At 35.6% G+C, this 18,595-nt stretch overlaps 1 protein-coding gene across 11 annotated transcripts in view; it reads right to left on the bottom strand.

Annotated features, from left to right (window-relative positions):
* The window catches only part of LOC129574687 (matrix metalloproteinase-2-like), an 80,129-nt gene that overhangs the window by 35,654 nt on the left and 25,880 nt on the right, over positions 1-18,595 (bottom strand). For 9 of the 11 annotated variants that reach the window (XM_055457048.1, XM_055457047.1, XM_055457039.1 and 6 more), the window contains one exon: positions 17,506-17,795. In XM_055457048.1, coding sequence (XP_055313023.1) covers positions 17,506-17,795 — 290 coding nt within the window. Of the gene's footprint in view, positions 1-4,534; positions 17,437-17,505; positions 17,796-18,595 lie in introns of those variants that run through there. The other 2 variants (XM_055457051.1, XM_055457050.1) reach the window with 2 other exon arrangements.

The following is an 18,595-nucleotide window of genomic DNA, read 5'->3' as shown; positions in this document are numbered from 1 at the left end:
AGAGAGAGAGAGAGAGAGAGAGAGAGAGAGAGAGAGAGAGAGAGAGAAAGCGAGTAGCGCGTATTCTTCGCTGTTGCTCTTAACTGCTGACGCTATCAAAAATGCACACACACACACACACACACAATATGCTGTGCATAGAATTTTCATATGCTCGACATTGCTTGGCTGGGTTGGGCTTGAAGAGTAATCTTGAAGTAGGTTCTCACAAAATGAGATTTTACGTGCTTTTTGTCTGCTCTTTATTTCTTGAAAGCTTCCGGTATTCGCACTCTTTGGCACGTAATCTACTTTACTTTCAACTCTGTTTGACTTTCCCTCACATACATGCTATGCATCGCACAGCGCTTGGGCGTCCTTCATTTGTATTCACCAATTATTAGCGGTAATTTTTTTCTTCTCTTCTTTTCTTCTTTTTTGTTCGCAGAAAGAATAAAACGTTTCTGTTGCAATACACATTGATTAGATTGGGTGAACGCTGAGACGAAACGGTGAAAATTGATTTACGACGCGCAAAGCAATGAGCTCATTTTTCGCTGAACAAGCGAATACTTTCTTGACACGCTGCTTAGACGGACGTTGAAATAGAATGTATAAAATTAAATTTCTAAGCGTCCTTTGAATTCCATTGCGATTGAAAGTTTGGAAATGAAAAAAAAAAACCATGAATTAAAATGCGTCAATGGTTTTTTTTTCAATTTGTTCAACAACTTGTTTTTTGAATGCTTCCTTCAATCGTCCGTTTAATAGGCGGATATAACAACAGAATGCGTTATTTTTGAATCTAGGTTTTTTGTCGTTTTTGTTTCGTTCAAAAACGCCCAACATAGATTGAATTTTTTTTTTTGGTTGTACATGCGGCTTTAAAATGTCATACATTTGACGTTAATCATTCGTTTGTATTGGCTTCAATAGGAATAACGGTTTGGCTTGGCATGGCTTATGCTCATTCGCTCGCGCGCTCGCTCGCGTTTGTTTGTCTGTTTGTTTTGCATACATTTTTAATTTTAATTGTCAACTGTGTGTGCACGGGCCATTTCATAGTTGGGCGCATTCACCTTTTGTGCAAGCACACATACCATTGTTAATTGAAAATATGGAGGTAATTGACCACCTGATCGTCCGATTTTACTCAATACAAAATGTCTGCGCGACCGATTGTGTGATCCAGAATAATTGGACACAGGATTCATAACGGGTTGTTGTGCGCGCACGCGATATAACTTAGTGAATAGAGTGAATGGGAGAGAGTGCAAGCATGTTGCTAGTGTCTGCTTCAACGAATGCATATATTTTAATAGAAACTGCATACAAAAACCATACAAACACACATGCATAGTCTGTATCCAATTGAATTTAATGCTCGATTCCCTTTTTTTCGTATATTCGACAATTTGCAGTTGATTTTCCTTCAATTTTGCTCCCTCGCTCGCGATACACATTCTCGCTCGCACTCCCCACCAGAAATGTATACGTGCGTGAGCGAGCGAGCGCGCATTTGATGCAGTCTCGGGGCTGCCTCGAATATCTTATTTTTTTCATCTTGCATAAATTGGCATTTAGATGGTGGCCCAATCAAATGGAAAATTAATAAATAATTTAATTTCTATTTGATTTTTGTATATATCCTTTTTTTGTCGGATTCTTAATCGAATTTCATCACTTTTTGGGGGGCGATGTTGGATGGTGTGTGTGCGTGTGTGGCGTGGATTTGTGAGAGCCCGATTTGCCACTTTTTGCCACGCTTTCCAATCTGTGTACATAATTTGTGCGTTTCTCAGATTATAATTGAATAAATTAAGCGCAAAAATGAAGTCTGTAAGCATTTAAAGGCATTCGTTTCGTCGATTTTGTATTGACGTCGGATCTGTACTGGCTTCAATCACTCACACACTCTTTCTTCCTGAAGAAAAGCCATGTGAATGTCAGAGTTTTCGTCAGAAAAACTGAATCGACGAATGATTATAGCGAATAGTCGAATTTCTTGTTTGTTTGAATAGTTTTCGGAATAGAACAACTTTTTCTTTCGTCTACATCATTTCAGAACAATTATTGATTTATCCTATTTTTCTCTCGTTTTTATTCCGAATATTTTGCCTTCACAAATTTTTCTATTGAAATTCAACTTTGATCATGTAAGATCATGCATAAATAATTTTCATGCTACGTTCTATATCTTCGAGCTGAAAATGAGCATTTTTCGTTGTTTTTGCGATACTAGCACCAATCTTAGTTCTTTTAGTAGTCAAGATTTGGACGCAGATATTATGATCGACTAATTTTAATTTGATAAAAAAGACAATCACTAGAATCTACAACAACAACATAAAAACAGCTATGAATACGATAAAAAAAGTGAGCAGATGAAATTTTTTCGAACTGAAAGAGAGAGAAAAAAATGAAATCGAAAAAATAAAAATTGCGATGTATTTTATTTCGCTTGAATTTATTCGATCATTTTCAATGATAATGGAAATCAAAATTTGTCATCGATTTGTATCAATTAATTTGTTCAAGATAAATCATTGATCATTGACGAAAATGCGAACGAACTTTATTTCGATTTGTTGCTCACAAACAATAACATGTCATTGACAGAAAATCAAAAGTATAATGAACCAAAGCAAACAGCAGTTTTATACTGAAACAGGATTTCACAATCCAATATTCTTGAGATCAACAAAGTAAAAGCTTCGAGCCGTTTTTTGTGTGTATTTCAAAAGAGACTCTCCCAGTAATTGATGCTCTTAAAATGGTATATTGTCCTTTGAACGTAGAGCAAGTGCTTGGAGTGCAACTCTTATGTATTGAAACCAAATACGTTAAATTGACTGAATTTTTCGAAGGTTCGAAATGAATCGAAAAAAAATTCACAATTTGTTCTTATCCAAAATAAATTCTTTTCAATGGAAATCACCAATTGGAACTAGAATTGGAATTGATCATTATTTTTTATCCGTTCGATAAAATGAAAACTCATCATTTGCAATTGAACGAATTAGTTTGATTCGAAATTTTTCGGAACAAAGTGTGCCATTGAATGTGGCCATATGTATTGAATTCAAAAATGCTGATCGTAATATTGGGTGTGATGCGAGTGTTCTTGATGTGATGTGTTATTTTTCGGCTGTGGTTTAAATGAAATGAATCCGATTGTGAAACATGAAAAAAAATATAAGCTGTCAAATAAACAAACGAATCATGAGACGAATCCAAAGCAATGCACTATTCGATTCGAATCAATTTTCGGAGAATTCGGCATCTTGTACTTATCAAAATAATTTAATTGCGTTGTTGGTCAACAGCAACGTCACTGTTATTGCTGTTGCTTGTATAGTTTATCGTTTCGTTTTTTTGATTTTCAATTTGAAGAGAAAGAGCGAGAGCGAGAATGAGAGTGTGTGAGAGAGGAATAGCGTTTTTTTTGTTGAAACTTCGTCTTTGCCATCGCACCAAAGAAAGAAAAAACTGATAAACAAAGTGTGCACATTGTAAACATACTATTTATATCGCAATGATTTATTAAAAAAAAATCCCACATAAATTGAATAAATACGGGTGACAAACAGAGAAGAAGGAATGAAAAACGCACACACGCAGACATCACACAGTTGAAATATTTAATTGTTTCGTATAGAAAGAAAGTGGTGTTATGAACTTGTCTCGAGCATTTTAAATAACTTCCAATAAAGTATACAATGTGCACAACGACAACCGACATTTGATCCATTTCGTCGCGTCATTGTCATCGATGCTTGCCATACGCAATCGATCATTCGAATGGCTTCGCATAACATTACACTTGTTTGATTTCATCGGTAGGATTTGTTTTTTTTTTCGTCGTCGAAGGAAGTCGAAATATGGGAAGGAGGAGTGAGAGAGGAACACAACGAAAATCGAGTTATGTTTAAATCGAACGCTTTTCTAACGAACGACACTTAAATCAAAAACGTTTGAAATATCTTCAGGATCCGAAGTTTTGTTTCAGAACAAAACGCTACATTTTATTGCATATGAATAATAGAAACAAATGGAGTTTTTCTTTTAAAAGTAACAACAACATTGGAGTCAGCGAATATTTCCCATCTTCGAGATTCATGTGTGCAAAGAAGTTGCTATGCCTTTTTTCGCTGCTGCACCAATTCAAATTTGAAATGGAGCTAAAAACCGAAATGTGAACGTGGGGGCGAACGAGTGGGAGACAGGCATTTAAAGAGAAAGAAAACAACATGGGAAATTTCGCAATATGCTGCTACATGTGCACAATCTGTATCATTACACCAATGAGTATGTGTGTGTACTTGAATGCGCCTGCAAAAACAGAACGCGTATTTCTTCCTCTCTCACAGATACAAACACATTGCGCCAGTGTTCAACGCCAAATGGCTTTTAAAACGCGCAATCACACGGAAGACGCAAAAAGAAAAAAATAACAAATAATAATAACCAAGAGAGACGATGAGAATAAAATGAAAACTCAACGGAATGGCAAGCACACACGAAAACTTATGGACGAAAGTGGAAGAAAATTTACCTCATTCAATATCTATATCGGGATGGTGCACACGTTGTCGCATGGTGTGTACGCGGGGGGGAAAAAATGCACCCGATGCTTTTGGGTGTAATGATTTTCGACACGATTCAAATCGGCAACGAAACGAAGAAGAAAATGTATAGTGGTTGGCATCTTTTTGCTGTCCATGTCTGTTGTGATTGGTGCTGATGGTGGCGGTGGTGCTGCTACTGGTTGGATACAATAAAACAATGCAATCGTTAGCGATGTTTGCGCTGCTTGATATTTGGCCTTTTCATCTCGATGAACACATGCAATGAGCCCATTTTCCTATGCTCCCATAGTTTTGACCATCAGTTGTTCTTTTTTTTTTTTGCATGCATTCTGTTATCGAGCCTTTGATGCGCTCGTTCCTCTAAGTGGAAGTCGTAGCCCGCATTCTTCATCAATTTGCTCCAATTTTTTTTTCTCTGTTTCTTCTCTCGATTTGTTCACGCGACTCAAATCAACGATAGTATTTTTTTTCTAATTTTTGAAAGATGCTGACTGCAAAGCAGAACTTTGTAGCTACCTCTTTGATAACCAATCGATTGATCAACCTCAAGCATTGCGATATGTTAATTTCGATATTTGCTTTCTTGCCGCTTTGTCTTTTGGTTGAAAGAAAAAATATGCATAATTTTTCTTCAATTGAATAGTCAGCCCCGGGAATTTTACTACTTTTTCAATTATTTAAGAGAGAATTTTTTTTTAACGATTTAAACAAAAAAACACTTGGATTTAAAATAGTGGCAAAAAAATTATTTGAATTTAGACAAATCGACAAAAAAAAATTGATGAAAAAAAAATTGTTTGTTAGGAAAACTTCCTTGGAATTTATTTACTGTTCGGTTTATTTTTTTTTTATAAGTATTTTAGTAAATTCTGGTATTTTTTCGGTTTATTCGAGACTTGGATTGTACACAGAAAACTCGATGTTTACTTGAAAGCTGTTGAGCACAGACTGGACTGAATTCGATGTTGCCGCACTATTTGAACGATGCCAAGACGGCGAATGGTTTGATGTCAGCCCGCATGCAAAAGCACACCAGCTCCGAACATTCACACACATACACACACTGAGAGAGACACACAGAGACACAAACACACACATCGATTCCACCACATCCGCTCGCTTACGCAACAGAACAGCAACACAGGCGAAGACAACGCAATTGAACCGTTTGTTTTATATGGAAAATCAACGGCAAACCGAGCATTGATTGTGTATTGGAGAGTCATACTTTCCATTTATTTAGAAAAATCTTAATAGCAATGGACTTTTCAGTACGTCCATTTCTGGTTGAATTCTCTTTGTAAATTTACTTTTTGAGTTGGCGTTTGCTTGAATTAAAGATTATCAATCGAGGTTCCACTTCCTTGCATTCACAGTTGTGTTTGCGTCGTGTATACGAACCGTTGTCTTTGGATGAATGTGTGCATATAAACGTGAGTGCTGTGCATTGTCCCACAAAGGAGTACTATCTGATTTCAATCTGGAGTTTAGCATTCGTCCGGCATGGAATATAGGATCATCAACTCGGTGTATTTTTCAAAATGACAGATCCACTAAAACCCCGTTGCTTTTGTCGATCTATGGTTATTCCATTTCCATTTGCAAGTGATAGCCATGACGGATCACTGTTGTGTCGACAGTGTTGAGCGATGCTTTCAACCGCGGTTTTCCCAAGGGAAAATGGACTTAGAATACGTTTTTTTTTCTCATCTTTCAAAACGATCAACTATCTATTCTTCTTTTTCTATGCCTTTCCTCTCTCCTTCTCTCTCTCTCTTTCTCTCTCTCCCTCTTCACCTCTCTTTCACTCTCTTTCGTTTTCTTCTGCCCTTTTTAGCACTACATGAAATGTAGAGCTACTAATCTGCTTTTTTTTTGTCTAGATACTTTTTGAGTGTTGAAACAAATTATGGTGAATTTGAATTTTATGCTCATATTTTTTAAGATCTTGGTTTCATTTCTTTTTTGAAATATACTGCCTTTGGTTATTAAATAAAAAATATAAGCATTGAATCTAAAATCACTTTAATTCTGTTCAAGACACAGAAAATATTATACGAAAAATTAATGTAATTTTTAAACAACATTTGATAATAAAAATTTGATTGGCGCTTTGAGATATTATGCACCTATTTGTCGTTACTACCACTGTTTTAAATTAATCTTTCTCTGTCGAGTCATAATAATTAAAAACCCGATTCATAAATGGTATTGCTCTTATTCGACTAATTGCTGGGTATAATTGCATGCTGACCTTTGAATTTCTTGTGATTAAGTTTTGACTCGTTTTATTAGACAACCGTTAGAATGAAGATAATTTTTTTTATTTTTCGTTGAATTCATTTTTTGTTGCTCGTATCAATTGTTCCTTTTTATTTATTCTCTTTGAATGGGAACAATCCAGTGGTTTTCATAAAATAAATGTAAAACAAACACTGAAATGTTATTAAAACTGCACATATGAATGATTCGAGTCAACATTTAAAAGTCCAGTTTAAATCCCAGTGTTATTGTTTAATTTTTTTTTCATCCAACTGAATTTCGTTCTCTTTTATGAATTACGCGTTGATGCTTCCATGGAAGGTTTGCCACCAAATAAAAAATGAACGAAAAAAACAATCGTGATATAATAAGTGATTCTGCTATATGATGGAATAATAAAAGTAAATGAATGAAAATAATATTATTTCCATGTGTGTGCGGAAATTTAGTTATCGAATCATTGCAAAAAGCACGCTGATGATACTTAACAAGGCACAAATCAGATATACTAAATAAAAAAAATTATATTGAAAATTCTCTCTCTCTCTCTCTCTCTCTCTCTCTGTTGAAAAGCTCACAATTGATACACAGTGATTAAAATTAAACAATAAAATTGACGAACTCATATACCAACTCATAGGCCAATTCATTTGATAACAGTTGGGATAATTAAAATTTGTTGGATGCCCGGCAAAACAAAAAGTGTGATTGATTTTGGTTTTTGAACCATCTTCAACTGCTTGAAAAAAGGTTAAGTTGATGATTCACCGATCGGTTTTTGGTTAATTCATTCTTGGAAATCTCATAATGAAGCTACAGAAAAACAAAAATAAAAACACGCCATTAAATGTCCTGAACAAACGAGAAAGGGAAAAAGAGACAAGTGATCGTTTGGTGTTGATATAGAGAAAGAGTGTATGAATTGTTGTCGCTACGCCCACTGATATTATTGACCCCCTCAATTAACATCTCTTTAATTTTGTGATAAATGTTAATAAACGACAAAAACACATACAACGCACACCCGTTCAAAATACACGCTCTTTAAGGTGGACTCAGTTTAACGTGTGACAGTCATTCACTCTCTCTCTCTCTCTCTCTCTCTCTCTCTTTCTCTCTCTTTCTCTCTCTTTCTCTCACGCATGATACGGCGCTGAGTTTTGAATGGAGAGATAGCAGGACCCATTATAGCGTAGTATGGTGTACCATCCAATAGACGAACCAACGAGAATACATGCGACTGAACGTTGTAATTAAAAATGCCATTTTCGAAAGCGGGCCGTATGGATTGTTTAAACTGGGCCTTCCCAAACCGGAATAAAATAAAATTGACACGATCTATGGAGCAGCCATCACCCGCAGAGATTCAAGTGCTGCTGCTACTATGGCCAAACAAACACAAACACTTTCCCATCGTCATCATCATCATTATTATCATCATCATGGACATTCGGAAGGTATTACTTTCGTATTAAACTCTCCGGGACGCACGAGATAGAGAGTTAAGTGTTTATGATAAAAGGTCATTTCAAATCAACCCAGCGACTTCGAAATCGAACTTGTTGACCATTCCATCCAATTCAGAAAAACGAGAGAGAGAGAGAGAGAGAGAGAGAGAGAGAGAGAGGGGGAGAAACCGATAAAGAGAAAAAAACACACATGTTTATATGCGAAATACAGTACAAGCCCGAGTGACTAATGCTCGATTAGCTGATGTGACGGTTGTCTGGGTGATCTAGTGCAAGAATGTTTTCAATCGCCACCAGATGCGACTAATTAAATCATTAGCTCTATTAATAGACGCTATTTATGTGTGTGTGTGTGTGTGTGTGTGTGTGTGTAGTAGCGATAGATTCAATTTTCTGTGTCTATACCCCGCCATGCATTTGTGTGTATATGTGTGAATGCGTGTGTTGTATTTGTAGCCTCTCTGATTTTCGTTCCAATCAATTCAATTACCAATTTTAACCTTTTATACACATCAAACACAGTCACACTAAATTCAAACTGCGCTTCGACGAGCCACTTTTAAATTCAATTATTTAATGAATATGTAAATAAGCTGGCGATCGAGCAAAAAAAAAATGGAGTGAGTTTAGTGCATGAATGGGTATATTTTTTTCTCTGTTCTATCCGATTTGGTTTGGATAACAAAAAAGGCCCGTTACTTTTGACAAGATTACAAAATTCAATTAGTTTTCAGAAGATCAATGCAACATTTTATACAAAATAATTGCAAGCGTAATTTCGAGTGAAATTTGAAAAAGAGGCGGAAAAATACAGTCGTTTGTCGTTCTCGTTTACAAATGTTTGTCATTCAGTTGTGATATCAAAGGCACACAACTAACTCCTACAATATGTTGTGGCTCAAGGGAATCACTCTTATCACTGCAACCATATCGAATTGATGCGAGCTGCCATTCTGTGCCCATCGACGATTTTTTTTTTTTAAATATCAATCTGATCAGCAATAGTGGATAATTTAACGTACGCTTGCTTAAATAAATAAGATAAAGAGACAAAAAAATGCACAGAGATTGAACTAGATTGTTTTAGAACAAATGCATTTTGATGGACATAGCTGCTCTCAGTGGGTGGAAAAACCAAATTACATATTTCTTTTTGTTTCTCTCTCGCCATAGAACATGCTGGGGGTTTTTTTAGTTGTCAATCGATCGGTTGCACCTGATTGATTGAAAGCAGCATGAATGCTTGTTTCGAATTAATTAGAAACTTCTAGATTATTTGTATTTGAATAGGAAATTTGGCGTCATTTTAATTTGAACGACCGGTTTAAAGCTTCACATACAAACAACAACAACTTGGATATTGGAAACAAAAGCTGTTATTTTTTTTAGTAAGCTCATTGGTGTATTTGGTTTCGATTACTAGCGCATCAAGATTTACATTTTTTCGAGGCATTTTGAATTCCGATAAATTCCCGCCGGATTTTCAAGCAAAAGACAAACGATGGTCCATTAGATAGATAGGGTATAGAGCATGGCTAACAGGTGTACATGTGAAGAGGGAATGGGCAGAGATAGAGAGAGAGAGAGAGAGAGAGAGAGAATGGGCCACAGAGAAATCCGTGTTTTACACACGAACAAAAAGTTTAACAAAAACAATCCACAAAATAACAACTCTCAACAAAAGTTTGGCCGAAATATTGAGTACGGACGATATGAAGGGTTTCGAAAGTTTGTTTTTCGAAATGTAGAAAATTTTAGTGAACAACTATGGACAACAACAGTAACAACGAAAATGTGAATTTAATTTTCTTGATGGACCTGCTTTTTTGTGTTCTAGGTGAGGAAGGATTGAAGGAGGCATATCAGTTAAATGTGGAACATCATCTTCATTTAACGAGTTTTCAAATAAATTTTGCATTGAAAAATTCAATTGCGATACGTAATTGCGAAAATTGACGCATCCATTCGGCAGCAAGATGCACAACACATTTGCGGATTCCATATCAATGTTTTGACTAAACCATTTTTAAGACTTCCGAATAATGCAATCGAAATTCGATACTTTGCAACGACACAGAGAGAGATATATAAACGAATAGAAGGATCCAACACAATTTAACAATGTTACGAGAAAATATTTACGCTTTTTCCATTAACTTCTCTCTTGTTCGTCCCTTCATACACCATTTCGGACTAAAAACACAATTATTCGGTTTGGTGGTATCAAATGGCGCGCATTTGCCATTTGTCTCGAATGTTTGCGTCGTCACTTCGACGTGGTAATATGGTATTTTATTGTTTTGTCCGATTTCGTTTTTTTTTCTAACAAAAACAAAAACCAAACAGCGATTATCTTACAACAAATTATCTTTGGGGGCAGTGAGAATGTGTGTGTCTTGCAACATCCGAGTATAAAAAGCTTTCCACATATTAAACAAAAAAAAGAGTGTTGCATACGTTCGGGCGTTTTCTTCTCTCGGTGTAACCAACACAAATGAATTAGTTCACAGTAAAGTGTGAGCTTATGATAAACAGAGCAGACAAATATGCTGCACATCTCATTTCTTTTCCAGACATTCGTTTCAAATACGATACGAATAAGTTGATTTTCGTTTGCAGTGCATTTTTACATAAACAAATTGAATCACCAACTTCTGGTGGTTGGCTATTGTTGTTGATAAAAACTTGGTACACACAACAAAGATGGTATCACTTCCGTGGCGATCGTTGCGTTGCATACCGGATGAGTAATATTTTTGTTAGTTTTCAAAGTGGAAAATCTAATTGATTTCACTCATAAATAGTAAAAATTGAATGTTGACTGACAGTTGGCCTGATTACAATGATAGACAATGTACCTGCTGCAGAAACTTGTATCATTTTTCTACTTTCTCTCGTTGTAATTAATCTAATTGTTTTCTTTCCGTTGCTTTGCAAAACATCCGGTTATTCATAATGAGTCATCTGAAATGAGTCTTTTTAGTGTGATATAGTGATTAGCCTTACTTCAAAAGCAAAGTCTAAATTAATTTCCGCCAGTTAAAAACGGTTGAACCAGGTTCGCCAGCCTTGTTTTGTTGATTGTTCACTTGGTTTGGACAAAGGTACAGAAGACAAGTGTCCAGAAGCTTACCGTTGTTTATTTGCTGCACTATCGCAATATGCCTTCAAGTCAAACACAACACTTTTATCTCAATTCTTTTGCTCTTTTCCTCGTTTTGTTTTCTGCTGTCTCATAGTCAGTTGTATTTTTTGTGTACATAAAAGCAACCCAACGCCTTTATGAAGCGGCCATAACTTATAAATGCATTTTGATGTTGATACGCGAACCGGGCCGATCGCATTAGTGAGGAGAACACCAGGAATTCTGGGCGGCATGCATCGTTTCCACTCCGATTTATATTTCGGACGGTGTTGTGAGACTCGTTCGCCAGTCGCCACCACTGCTGTTACTGCCACATCCGGGCAATGCTGTCAAAAACCATTCCGAAAAATACGGTGAAAACAATATTTGAAACTACAACGTCATCATCATCACCATCACTCATTTTCGGCTCCAAAAATATAAAATGTACTCTCATTTGGTCGACCGTGGTGCATTTTCCCATTTTTCTCATTCTACTCTTCGTTCATGCTGTGTGCGGTTGCAATCCATTTCAGTGATATCGAATTAATGTGGTCGATTGTTATCAAATTACATTTGTTTCCATTGTACATTGTTAACTCGTTGTGTGTGTGTGTGTGTGTGTGTGTGTGTTACTGGGCTTTTATTCGATATTTTAGTTGTTGTTGCTATTATCGCATATAATTCAGGAACTCTCTCCCTCCGTCTATCTCACACGTACACAACAAAGATGTAGCAAGCGGGTGGAAAGCATACACCTCCGCCTAAAGGAAACCAAAAACGCTTGGCATATTTATTGCGATTCTTCCACCTTCCGAAAAATGTGTGTTAATCAAATTACATTGTTAAAAGTGGCAACCGTTACCAATTCAATGGAGAAAACCAAAACAAAATCCAAATAAAAACACATTTCACAACATCACGACTTCAATCAACCAAATTTTATTCTCCGTCGAGGATTTCATACTCATTCATGTCGGACATTATTCGCGAAATTGAAACGTTTATTTTTAAAGAGTTGGTTTTTTTTTATTCCAAAGACGGATTTTGCCATTTCGAATGTTAAGTTGAAATATTGAATCTGTGGTTAATTTTTTAACGGGATTTGTTTCTTTTTTGATTTGGTTGAAAATCCAATTATGAATACGAGAAATGAATTCATTGCCAATGAATTGACATTAGAAAGCGAGAGAAGGCTTGAAAATCCTAGATGGATAAGATATTTTTTTTTGGCAGATGAGGTCCGAATTTTGAAAATGAACTTTAGAATTTGCTTAGATAAAAACTGAAGGGTAAAATGAAGATCTTCTCTTCCGAAAATGGCTAGACGAATGTGTTGGATTTTTAAATGCTACACGCACCGTAAAACTGAAGCCACCACTATCCCATGTTTGCACGGCATAAATGTTTGAACTCATAATAAATATTCATCTATTTTCACGACATAACGTGTGCATAACTTGATTTTGAACGAGAATTGATATTAAATCGCATTTGATATTGAAAATACGCCGTTTAATGCAATTCAAAACGAATTTCGAATCGAATGAATATCTGAATGGGACCCTGGAAACTCATACACGAACGACAGATCAAATCGATTAATCAAAATGACAATTTCAATATGTTTCGCATAAAAAATGGATCAAATCACTCAAATAAAGAGGCATTACGAAAGCGAATCTAGCATGTTCGTCTTTCAAATGGGTGCTTTATGTTTAGAAAAAAAATGATAACTGCAAGATATGTTATTTTATTAGACCAATTAGATTAGATAAATTGCACACTACTGAATTCATATTCAATATTCAATGCCAGACCCGTATGTGTGTAAGTGGTTTTCGGATGGGTGTTGTTGGATTGGAAACTTTTTTAATATTACCGAACCGAACAAGGAGTTGGCTCTTTGGAATTGGATTCTCTAGGCGGCAAAAGTTTTTTGATTGAAAATTTAATTGATTCGATCAATTTGGTATGTTTTTGATTTTGTTCTGACAATTGTAAAAGAATGAATTGATTACAGATGCATTCTGGGCTACTTGGTTCCGATTGATGCTGTAAATCAAGGTGTTTTTTACTTATGCAATTGATTTCGGTTATGGATTCGATAAATGTCAAATCTGTCAATATTGTTTGGATTTTCCGTTTGAAAATTTATTGAGCATTAAAACAACATTGGGCTGTCGCTGCAAATCCGATTATTACATAGACGAAGCAATAAAATTGATATGTATGAAGAAGAAAAAGATGAGAAAAGGATACAAATGGAGATATGATGCGCTCTTTTGACGGGCATATTTTATTGAACTAGACGGATTTTCGGCAATTTTGACGTAAATTACTTTTGCAGCCGCTTGAGCACGACGACGACGACTATGACTATGACGATGCCGAGGCAGAACAGTAACTCGTTATAAGTTTTTTTTCTTCTAATATGAAATTTATCGAAAATTGAATTTTCTCTTCACTGTACCGCAATGACTGTTTAAACATCTCCTATCCGATGGAGAACATTCAACGGAACATCGGAAATTGAGTGGAACTGTTTCGAATAATGTGGTTTAAAATATATATGTCTTTCCTCGGAATTCTTTCGCCCAGGAAACGAAACTCGGTTCGAACGATTTTCAGTGCATTCGAGATGGATCACGTGTTAGTCTCAATGTATGTGAGTGTGTGTTTTTACTTCAGGTCGACATATTTATATACAATATATTAAATTGTATGTGAAATGCAATATGATTAGTTTGTTGTTTCATAACTTTCACGGCATACACACGGCACCCGGCGTTGATAAACCGAGGGAAAATAGCATCTGGAAGTGATGTGAACCATTTGAAAAAGTTAAACAATGACATCGCTTACATCAAAATCAGCAAATGCTCCGAACATTTTGTCCGAGTGGCTTACGTAAAAAGAGGCAAAACGGTTTTGAACACCCAGTGTTTTGAAATGGCCCATTTCGTTCGTATACGGACCTATCCATTCTATTGGATGGCAATCAAATAATTATTTTCCTTTAAACCATAATTTTCATGGTATGCATATTTTTCTTTATCAACTTCAATATATTTTCATTATTTCATGGCTAACGGAACGGGCCGTTCGCAAAACCGTATCATTTATTCATTTGGGTTGCAGCATTTTTCCTGATTTCGTCCATGTGAAAATGGCACAAATTCAATTTTCACTTTTCTTTTCACACTTTGTCAATATTATGCATAAATTTGAGTGTAATTTTAGCATTTTAATACGGTTAAACACGGCTACTTATCTTGTAACCACGGAACTCGACCTACGAGTCACGAACTTACTTTGGAAATGCTTATCATCGAATAAAGAACGGAAAGAGACAAACAAACACTTGAAATAAAATAAGTTGATTTCTGTTGTGCGTGTTCGTGTGTCTCGCCAATGATTTGAGAGTGGTTGATTTGAATCCAATGGGCTAAAAGTTTTCCCGAATGTTTGTGGGTGGGCACACAAAACATTAACATAATAATAAAGCGACAGTACACGTGCCAACGGAAAAGAACACGTGAATTTTCTTAAAGACAAGAACAAACAACTGTACAACTTCTTTGTATCGATGATTTGAAGAGGCGCTACCTGCACTCCATATTGTACAGAGAAGCGTTGGCGAAACTATTCAAAGCAAGCAGCGCCAAAATAATAAAATGATTCAAATCGAAACACGTGACCCGTCTTTTTTATCGAAATAAATATACCGTATTTTCCTTAGAAATTTTTATTGAATACGCCATTTGCTTGGCAAGTAGAATGTCACTGGAATCGACCAAAACGATTGGTTATTATTTCGGATTTGTATATCTGTGCAAGCATATCTTTGTCACAAAATAATAAAAGATACGAAAGAAATCGAAAAAAATATAACGTCATCGATATGGAATGAAAACATGAAAATACATTCAAAAAGCCGCTTTTGAGATGCTATTTGAAAACACCATTATAAATAAATGCATCAGTTCCAACATGTTCCCTTTTTAACCAGTAGCTTTTCTAAGGATTTTCTGCCACATGCGTTATAAGTTAGAAATTATTCAGGTCGACCGGGCAATAAATAAAGGGAAAACAAATGAATTTTCAAAGTTCTCTACAAACACTTTTAGTCCATTGCATACTCAATTTAGACACTCACATTCGTTTGCGGCTATTTTTAACTGTCACATTTAATATTCACATTACATTCCATCTAAGTTCATTCATAACTTCTATAAAAAGAATCGTATTTGAACTTCTCGCTCAAAATAACTGATTCAACAACAACAAAAACAAAGTCTAAATGTCACAATTTAGGAAAATTTCTTTTTCTTGCTTCGATTTCAATTGATTTAGTTCTCTCTTTCATTCTTTTACGTTTATATTTAATGTTTCCACTTCATGTTCAATATCGCTTTCCATTTTGTTGTGCCTTCGTCTCTACGTACGCACCTAATTGAATAAAGAAGTACATTTTATTTAGGAATCCACATCAAAGGTCAATTTGCCTTGTCAATCGACGACATCATTTTCAAGCCTAAATCAATTGCGTAAATGTATCGGTTGGAGTAAGTGAGCGGGTGTGTGTGAGAGAGAGAGTGAGAGAGAGTGAGAGAGAGAGAGAAAGAGTAAAAGTGAATCCATTGTATGCGTCACAATTTCAAAGCATGTCAATACCCCGGAAAAACACTTCGCGATGGAAATTTCATCGAGCTAGTTTCTTCAGCCATTAATTGTATCTAATTACTTTTAATTAAATCTTTGAAGTACCTTAAATGTCTTCTCACCACGACACTTTGTCTACGATTTTATCACATATATTTTCCTTTCAAATCATCGACGATTTGAGAAGAAAATCATTTTCCAAGTTCGGCACAATATTTTAAAAGAAGAAAGGAAAACATCAGCTAAATGAATGATAACACAAGTGAAAAATTGAATTAATTTGCTCAATCAAAATGTGGCTCATCTTTATTCGTATCAGTTTCCTTTTTTCAACCTTATTCATATCAATTTTTTTCTATTTCCGATGTTCGTTTCGTCATTTTTCAATTTATTCAGAATTTCATGACCAATTTAGATTAAACCTGATTCATTTGTCAAATTTTGAATATTTCAATGGTAAAATAAATGCAATTTTTCGATTAAATCGAGCCGAAGTATGAATTTTGCAATTTTTTAAACCTGGTGGATATTCTGACTCGCTTATTCAACCGTATTTTATGTGATTTAAAAATAGTGAAAAGGGAACAAAAATACTAATTGGAATAAAGAGTGTTTTAAATTTTTAATCGGATAATCTCGATCTTGGCGAGGTGTATGTTTGTGAATGAAGAGGGGCAACAACAATCAGGTCTTAATTGTTGTTATTGTTATTTTAGTTTCAACTTTCAATTTTTCGAATGGTAATTTTCGGAGGAGATAGCATGAAAATCTTCTCAAAATCGCATCGGAAATATTTTTGGGTATGGTCAAAAGTTTGTGTCTGATGTGGAACGGGATGTTTCCGAACAATTCATCCTTTATCCACTCAACTGTTCAAGCGTGTACAAACCGCATGCATACAAGTCAAGTAGATAATACCGTAGAGGTTTCACTTTTAACTCGGACTCTTTTGAAATCCGCAAAGAAACACATGAGCATCCGAATTTCTTTGTCTCTCTCATTCGTGCACATGGAATTCGGTCCAAGTTTAACAATGATTAATCACGATGACCCATCCGAAGGGCACATTTAAATAAAATGAATATCATTCAGAAATGTATTTCCTCCCCCCCACCTAGCACATACACAAAAACAAACGAATGAAGAAAAAAAAACCATATCGAAGTTTATGAAGATTTTCTGGGACTCAATAAAACGAAATTGTTTGTGAAGAGTGCTGCCGTGCCGGTAATTTAAATCAAATAAACTCTGGATTTTGATACATTGTTCTTCTTTTTACCGGAGACACACATGTTCGGTGAAGTGTTATGGCAAAATTCTATACGTATAGTTTGAGCCAATCTCAGAGAAGTTCATCTCTGTCAGATTGAACAACACCGTGCAATAGAAGAAAATAATTCAAATTTACTTCACTTACCTCCAAGTGAGACTGGTGTTTGTCCATTTTGGTCCTTGAATCACATAGCGTCGTGTGCGTCGCTTTAAGCGATTCGTTGCAAAGAAATCGCGTGCATTCGGATCGTCCGGTTGGCCACATCTTGGCCGTTTCATCAATGCAATCGTTTTTTCATCAATCAAACCGGTGGCTGGTATATTGGCAAATCTCTGCAATGATTTGATCGATTCCCTTAATTGGTCTTCAGTTCGAAGGTTTCCCGTTTCAATATCCGATTTCGGCAAATAGCCAAATTCCATTAGATAATTTTGCTGTGTGATAGAAAAAAGAAAAAAATATACAGAATAAATACACGAGACAAATGTTAAATCTAAGAGTGTTCAGGGTAAATGATATTGAGGGAGGTGGACAGAAACAATACTTATAATGGTTCTTGTAATGAATGCCTAGGCACAGCTTTAGATCGATTTGGTAAGAAAATCTTCTACCAAGAATAAATGGCATCGAATAGTGGATGAGACTAAACATAGCCGACGAATAAGTCGAGCTAGTTTGTTACTAATGGACGAATTGTATTCGTCATCGTGCAAACTTGGCAAAAGCAGGGAAATTGTAGACGAAAATCATGTTTTCATTTGCAATAATACTTTCGGCAAAGAATTACTTTTCAGTTCGCTGATCAATCAAATACGTGAAATGCTGTGCAATAATAAACGGCACACAATTCCACCTAGCAAATCGGTTTATATGGCGGAACAGAGAATGGAGTTCGTGTGTATTTTCGGTGTGACACTTCATTATGGTATCAGCTTTATGATTGACAGACTACACGTTGTGTGAGTAAAATTAATGCGATGGCATTGATTTAATTCGATTGCAATTGAAACCAAATAGATTGATTAATTAAAATTAGTGCAGTAAATACGATTGATTGTCTATGTGTGCGTGTGCGAGTGTGATCGAGTTCGTTTTGAGTTAATAATATAAATGAAAATAATTTTTCCAATAAATAGTCGGTTAATTGGCAAAATAATGTGTGTCGAATGCAATTCACCGTCTCTTTCTCTCTCTCTCTCTCTCTCTCTCTCTCTCTCTCTCTCTCTCTCTCTCT

This window comes from Sitodiplosis mosellana, unplaced genomic scaffold (genome assembly GCF_009176505.1).
Source record: "Sitodiplosis mosellana isolate CC-2019 unplaced genomic scaffold, AAFC_SMos_1.0 Smas_scaffold_6165, whole genome shotgun sequence".
NCBI classification, from domain to species: Eukaryota; Metazoa; Arthropoda; class Insecta; order Diptera; family Cecidomyiidae; genus Sitodiplosis; species Sitodiplosis mosellana.
This window is presented reverse-complemented; position numbering and strand designations above follow the sequence as displayed.